The 7,833-nt window shown below is 40.8% G+C and overlaps 1 protein-coding gene across 1 annotated transcript; it reads right to left on the bottom strand.

The window, feature by feature from the left end:
* Positions 1-5,396: 5,396 nt before the first annotated feature.
* On the bottom strand, positions 5,397-6,335 carry LOC110542438 (vomeronasal type-1 receptor 100-like). Its single transcript, XM_021629029.2, has one exon. The coding sequence runs from the start codon at positions 6,303-6,305 to the stop codon at positions 5,397-5,399; it is 909 nt and encodes a 302-aa protein (XP_021484704.2). The 5' UTR covers positions 6,306-6,335.
* Positions 6,336-7,833: the final 1,498 nt, after the last annotated feature.

Raw genomic sequence — 7,833 nt, forward strand, 5'->3', positions numbered from 1 at the left:
CACCTTTAATATACAAGGACAAAAAAAAAAAAAAGAATGGACTCTGTAAAACTATTAAAAGAAAAGTAAGGGAAGCAGTGCAAAATATAGATATAAGCAAGGGCTTTCTTTTTTTCCAGCTTTGTAAATTTTTTATTTTTATTTATTACAATTTATTTACTTTTTATCCTAGCTGTAGGCTCCTCCCTCATCTCCTCCCAGTCTTGCCCTCCTTCCCTCTTTTCCTCCCCTCCACCTCCTCCAGTCTACTGATAGGGGAGGTCCTCTTCCCCTTTCATCTGACCCTAGACTATTAGGTATCATCAAGACTGACTGCATTGTCTTCCTCTGTGGCCTGGTAAGGCTGCTCACCTCTCAGGGGAAGGTGATTAAAGAACCAGTCACTGAGTTCATGTCAGAGACAGCCCCTGTTCCCCTAACTAGGACACCCACTTGGACACTGAGCTGCTATGGGCTACTTCTGTGCAGGGGTTCTAGATTATCTCCATGCATAGTCCTTGGTTAGAGTATCAGTCTCAGAAAACACCCCTGGGCCTTTTGGTTTTGTTGCTCTCCTTGTGGAGCTCCTGTACCCTCCAGGTCTTTCTATCTCCCCCTTCTTTCATAAGATTCCCTGCACTCTGCCCAAAGTTTCCACTATGAGTCTCAGACTCTCCTTCAATATCCTGATGGGTAGAGTCTTTCAGAGACTTTCTGTGGTAGGCTGCTGTCCTATTCCCTGTTTTCTCCTTCTTCCAATGTCTATCCTATTTGCCATTCTGAATGAGGATTGAGCATCTTACCCAAGGTCTCCTTCTTTCTTAGCTTCCTTAGGTGTACAGATTTAGTATGATTATACTATATTATATGTCTAATATCCACTTATAAGTGAGTATATATCATGTGTGTCTTTCTGCTTCTGGGTTACCTCATTCAAGGTGATCTTTTCTAGTTCCATCCATTTGCCTGCAAATTTCATGATTTCCTTGTTTTTAATTGCTGTCCTATTCCTTGTCTTCTCCTGATTCCGATGTAGACATCAGAAGTGTGTAAGAAATTTATTAAAGCCAGCTTTTTTATTCATGTTCCAGAGGTCAGCCTTAGATGTGATAAAGACAAAGCCTTTATAGCTAATGGGTAGTAGTTTTTCAAGTGGGGGATTCAGTGGGGATAAAAAAGACATGGTTACAGGATCAAAAAATAAACCTAACAAGTTAGACACTCCTGAAACAAAGACATGGTTGCAAGGTGGGCATAATGATGGAGTCATGCCAGTTCATATAACTTTTTGAAACAAATGTAGGGTTGCAAGATGTTTATAAACAACAACTTTTTAAAACAAAAACATGATTACCATTCCTGGAACAGTCAATATAGAACCATTAGTAGTTAAGTTTACAGGAGGGCATAGTCCAATCCTTGAGAAACAGAGGTTTAATCATGAACATTAATGAACCTATGATGTCTTTACTAAGATGGCTTTTAAGCCAAAGATGGAGGCAGGATGTTTCTTCAGTATCACCACCCCCAATCTCAAATTGTGCTTTAGAGCTATAGTAATAAAAACAGCATGGAATTGGCACAAAAACAGACATATTGATTAGTGGAACAGAATTGTAGACCCAGACATAACCTCATATATCAAAATGTATACCTGATTTTTGAAGTCAGAAATATGCATTGGAAAAAAGACAGTATCTCCAACCAAAGGTACTGATCAAAGAAAATGTCTGCATGAAGAATAATGCAAATAGATCTGTACTTATCACACAGCATAAAACTCAACTCCAAATGCATCAGAGACTTCACTGTGAGGCCAAATACACTGAACCTGATTTAGAAGAAAGAAAGAAAGAAAGAAAGGAAGGAAGAAAGAAAGGAAGGAAGAAAGAAATAGTCTTGACCTCATTGTTATAGGAAAAGTCTTTAAACTGAGAGGACCTGATTAACTCCATTTTGAGACTGGGCCCAAAGCCAGGCCAAAGTTTTTGCCACCCTTCTCCCTTTACTGCTTGAGGAGTTCCTGAAAAAATTCCACAGGAGATGGGCAGTCAGTGACTGCCTTGACATCTGGCATGGGGCTAAACTAGATATAAGGTGACCCTTTTGTCCCCAAGATCTGAACCAATCAGGAATATACAAGTACCCCTTACCATGAGGCCAACCAATCCTAGCAAAAGTCAGATAATCATGGCTGGGAATCCCCTAACTGGCTTTAGAAAGTGATTGGGAGCTTCCATCATGGTCGTTTGTTTGAGTGGTTGACCCCTGCATGCTGGCTCTTTCTGCAGAGTAAAAGCTTTTTGCTTTTGCATACTATTTGAGTCTGGTGTCTTCCTTCAGCGATTCAATGACTCTTATGAAACTTTCTGAACAGAACACTGATTGCACAGACACTAAGAACAAAAATTAATAAATAGGACCTTGTGATCTAAAAATCTTTTCTATGACAAAAGACACCATTATTCAGACAAATCACAGCTACAGAATGAGAAGAGTTTTACAACTGCACACCCTGTAGAGAGCTTGTCTTAGTTAGGATTTCTATAGCTGTGACAAAACACCATGAGCAAAAAGCAAGTTGGGGAGGAAAGAGTTTGGCTGGAATCCCTGCTCTTGCCTAAACAAGCCAAGAAACATTGTTTTCCTCAACCCTGCATGCACGGAGAAAACTCTGTCCTAACTACCATATATGGGCACAATCCCATCTCCTAGCTGACAGTCATCCTTCCTCACCTTAGCTTTATAAAAGTCCCTTGCTTTAGCCCAGGTACAAGAATTCACTGACCTCTAGCTATGAGATAAGTGAACCTGCCTGAGAACTGCCTCCTAATAAACCTGCCTTTATCTACATTTAATCTGATCTAAGCCGGCCTGTATCTGTGTCACCAAGGGAGAGACAATGCCTGTTCTGTTGGTGTTGAAACCTGGGAGGAGGTGAGCCTCAAGCACAGTAGGCTGGGCCCCCAGTCCCATGGGAAACTTTCACACTCTCTCCCTCTTCCCCTAACCCATTGACATTGACTGAGGGTGAGTTGTCATGTCCCAGCCACAGTCAAAGAGGTACAGGATGCCTCTTCCAGATCTAGTATCCACAGATTCTTTTTCCCCCCCAAGCTTCAGGCAAGCCAAGAAAGCCGATCCATGCAAGAACAAAGACAATCTTTGTTCAGGGGAGCTTTAGGATTCCTAGAGGGCCATTCCAATGCTACCCCATTCCCCACGGTCTGACTCCAGGTATCATGGTGTTTGTATTTCTGGCATAAGTTGGAAATGAGCGATGCTGGGTCTAAACTTGGTTCTCAGTCCCTCTTGCCCTCTTGTGGTGCATGTTATGAAATATTTCCCAATTGGGACTGCCACAGACTTTGAGCCCAAAATTTGTTCTGTTACCTGGCTTCAGTAACTAGTCTAAATGGCCACCAGAGGGCTCTCTTAACTTTAATGTCCTCATGATCTTAAACTTTTCTGTTGGCATATATGATCAAGTGGTCTGAATTCCCAGGTTTTTTGGGAACTATGCTCTCATCCCTCCCTCTGTAGCCAACGTTCTACAGGTCAGGTCCTAATAGCAAGGGTGGTCACTCTGAAAGAACCCGTTGCCTCCAAGGATTTGTACAGTAAATCTGAGTCTCCTTTGACTGAGCCCCACCTCCCCTCCCCCTTCTTCACCACAACATTCATCAGAGACAATGGCTGCTCTAAACCAAGCTGCTAATCTAACCTTCCTAAAGTAAACGGATCATTTGTCTGTGAATTTGATTCCAAATTCTACACTCTGATTCTTCAGCCTGCTATGTCCTCCACTTGACTCTGGCTCTTGAAAAACCCCTCCTTTTCCCAGTAACCTCTTTTCTCATCACCCATTGGGCAAGGCCACACTCAGTCCATGTCAGTCCCATCTACTCTGAAGAGTCCACTCTGGCCTGGCAGAGAGACCGCAATGCTGCTGTACAGAGCACACCAGCCTCTCCAACACTCCTCAACACGTGGTCACTCCCATCCTTCCAGGAACTACAGCTTCCTTAAGCGCATACCTGGGCCAGAGAGACTGTTTTTCCCTTTAGCCCATGTAGGGCTACTGGGACCACTCCTTCTGCAACCTCCCTCCCCCACCTCCAAGGCCACGGGGCCCAAAACTTCTTCCAGCTGCATCACTCCAACAGACAGGCCCCCTCCTCAATGCCATAGCTCAAAATAGCCCCGTACTTTCATCTCACCATGCTGCACCCCACTTTCTTTCTAAACCTTTCTTCCACTGTTGTTAATCAAATAAGCTATAATACAATTTATGGCCTTGTGATAATAGCTTCCTGAACAAAGACCCTTGCCATTTTTTTCCAAAATTTCTTATGCTTTCCTGTCCTGACATTACCTTCAGCTTAAATCTAATCATACAGACCCTTATTATTATAAACATACTATCTAAGAAAAAAAGGTAAACACCAACCCAACTAATAACAGCACTTGTACATATAAATAGAAGTTAATGAATCAGTTTTTAAAAAATTTTTAATTTATTTGTTTATTACAATTTATTTACTTTGTATCCCAGCTTTGGCCCCTTCCCTCATCTCCTCCCAGTTCCACCCACCTTCCCTCTTCTCTTTCTATGCCCCTTCCCTAACCCACTGATAGTGAAGGGCCTCCTCCCCTTCTATCTGACCCTAGCCTATCAGGACTGCATCATCTTCCTCTGCAGCCTAGCAACACTGCACCCTCCAGGGAAAGGTGATCAAAGAACCAGCCACTGAGTTAATGTCAGAGACAGCCCTTGCTCCCCTTACGAGAAGACCCACTTGGAAACTGAGCACCCTATGGGCTTCCTCTGAGCAGGCGTTCCAGGTCATATCCATGCATGGTCCTTGGTTGGAGTATCAGTCTCTGCAGGACGCCTTGGGCCCAGGTGTTTGGCTCTGTTGGTCCCTTTGTGGAGCTTCTGACCTCTCCAGGGGTTTTTATATCCCCTTCTTTTAGAAGATTCCCTGCATTCTGCCCAAAGTTTGGCTATGAGTCTCAGTATCTCCAATATCCTGGTTGGTAGAATCTTCCAGATGCCCTTTGTGGTAGCCTTCTGTCCTTTTCTTTCTCTTCTCCTACTGCCAATGTCTATTTTGTTTTCCCTTTTGGGATACTACTAAGCAATTAAAAACTAGGAAATCTCAAAATTTGCAGGAAAATGGTGGGAACTAGAAAGAATCATCTCAAGTGAGCTATCCCAGAAGCAGAAAGACACATATAGTATATACTCACTTGTAAGTGGATAGTAGCCATATAATATAGTATAAACATACTAAAATCTATAGTCTTGAGAAAGCTAAATAACCAGGAGGACCTTAGGAAAGAGGCTGAAACATCACTCAAAAGGGCAAAACAGAATGAACACCTTTTAAAAAAAGAGAGAGAAAGTATCTTTTTTAAAACATTTGCTGGCATTTAGATCGCAAGATTTTAAGCACATCGATTAGTCTCTTATCAGAACTGATTTGTACCAAAGGAGTTATGGTAGGATAGGCATTTATCACAAACTTCTGAACAGTCAGGATGAAGGGGTCATACTTCCATAATTGAAATGAGGTAGTTGAGATGATGAAGTCCACCCAGTACATGATCACAAAGAAAACCACCAGCAGCAAGATGGTTTGGGTGGCCCTTTTCTCAGGGGACACTCTCAGGTGGCTGATGCTATGAAGATGCTTGCATTGCCTCTGATGTCTGAACAGGATAATCACCATGTATGCACTTGTGGTCAGCATGACTCCTACAAGAAACACATCTCTGGAGGTTATCACTGTGAGAATCAATCCTCTGATGATGTAATTCATGGGTAACAGGGAGCAGGATTTAGTGACCTTCATCTGGTTGGTTGCATTCATTTTGGTATAAGCACCAACATAGAATATCAGGGTACTACTGAAGGACAAATTGAAAGACCAAATACAGAAGAAAGAACGGATCATGTGTTCTTTTAGCTTAGGTTTAAATTTTGCCAACAAGGAGTTACTGGGACTGATAGTGACAGCCTGGAACACACTCAGGAGGCAGGTGATGCAGATAGAGAGGCCTCTCAGCACCCTGTGTATGTAGAAAGTTGCCTTACAACTGAAGTCATTCTCAATGTTCAGTGACTCAAATATGTCTGTAAGCCAAATGTCCTCTCCTGTGAGGATCATCATTATGTGAACAAAGGACAGTTGACAAGACATCAGGTCTGTGGGCTTAGGTCTGTGACCTAGGATTATGAAAGTATAGAAAAAAAGGAGAAGCGTATTGGCTAGGACTCCAAGCCCAGGTTGAAAATAAAGGACATTCTTTAATGAGGACATAAGTGAGAAGTGTATTCACCTTAAGAGCATAGTGGAGAAATATTTCTTATATCTGAAAAAAAATAGAGATTGTATCAAACTTATAATTCAATGGAAACTATGGCTATATCATTGTTCTATTTTCCCTAATTCTTGATTAACCTGTCTCTTTAATTTTTGATGTCCCAGACTGTACATCATAGCCTACATTTCCATATATCCTCCTCTTATCTCCTGTATATATAGCATGTTATATATAATAAATGCATTCACAGTAATATCTAAACAAAATGCACAATTAGTGTGCGTGTATTACACCTGAGTCTCATACCTAAGAAATCTAATCCTATTGATTTAAATTTCCTTATTTTATAGATAACATCTAAAACAGTACTGATTAGCACAGACTATCAATCACATTTGTACAACTGAACAAAACTATGTCAGTCTGAGGGGGGAATCACTAAAAGAATCCAAAAAATGAGCAACTCAGTCTCATATTATATAATTTAATATGCTCTATTTTGCAACTATCCATGTTTTAACTCCTAATTCTAATGGAATCACAGTGAACATTCATGATAATCTCACTATTTCAATCAGCAATATGTGTATCTCAATTCATCTTTTATATGTTTTCCCATGAACTTTTACAATGCTCAGGATCTAGAATACAGTTAAAGACCATTAGTGTACCTCCTATTAATTGTAGAGCCATTATGGTTATAAGTGGTCTAGATGATTTCCAGTTCAGTTCCTGTCGTTTTTAAACTACAGTTCAGCATTAAAGAACTAACTCCTAGCTATAAAGACAAACACTATATTTTCCTTTTGGGGGGATAAATAATCAAAAGTAAATTATGAACAATATGATTCTTTTTGGGTTTTTTCAGCCATCCATATTTTTATTTTACCTAACTTCCTCCTTCTGTATTTTCTTTTCTCAATCTTACCTAAGAACTCACCCATTTTCCCATTTTTGCTATCTAATCAATTGTATTCTGCTACTCACCTTTTCCTTCCTCCTACCTTTTGTATTTTCCTTCCTCCTCCCAGACTGTGGAGCCCTGTCTTCCCCATTTCCCTGATCAGAAACATACCTGAATTCTGCTCTTCTGCTCTCTATTGCTCCCATCATCACCCCTATACTGACAATGGTCCTATTTTGCTTTTATGGTCTCCATAGTTACTACAGGCTACACAATCATTTCTGAAGATGTTTAGCTAGGAGCCTCCAACAAGAGAGAACGTGGCATGTTAAGGCAACTACTATTTACCACACATTATAACAAACATGAACTGGCTGAAGATGACCATATACTGATGCTACTTGGTAATTTTTTGTTTAAAAGTGGTTCCTTCCCATGCAGTGGAAAATAAGGTCCCAAGTGTTATCATACATCACCAGCACCCAGAGATTTTTACAGTTTTACTCGGCAGTCTTACCTTTGCTGCTTATGTAAGTTATTTGGCTTGGTTAGCAGGATCAACTTAAGTGAATTAAATTCAGTAGTATAAAATGAACTTTTTGATAAAGAAATAGAAAATG

This window comes from Meriones unguiculatus, chromosome 3 (assembly GCF_030254825.1).
Source record: "Meriones unguiculatus strain TT.TT164.6M chromosome 3, Bangor_MerUng_6.1, whole genome shotgun sequence".
Classification (NCBI taxonomy): Eukaryota; Metazoa; Chordata; class Mammalia; order Rodentia; family Muridae; genus Meriones; species Meriones unguiculatus.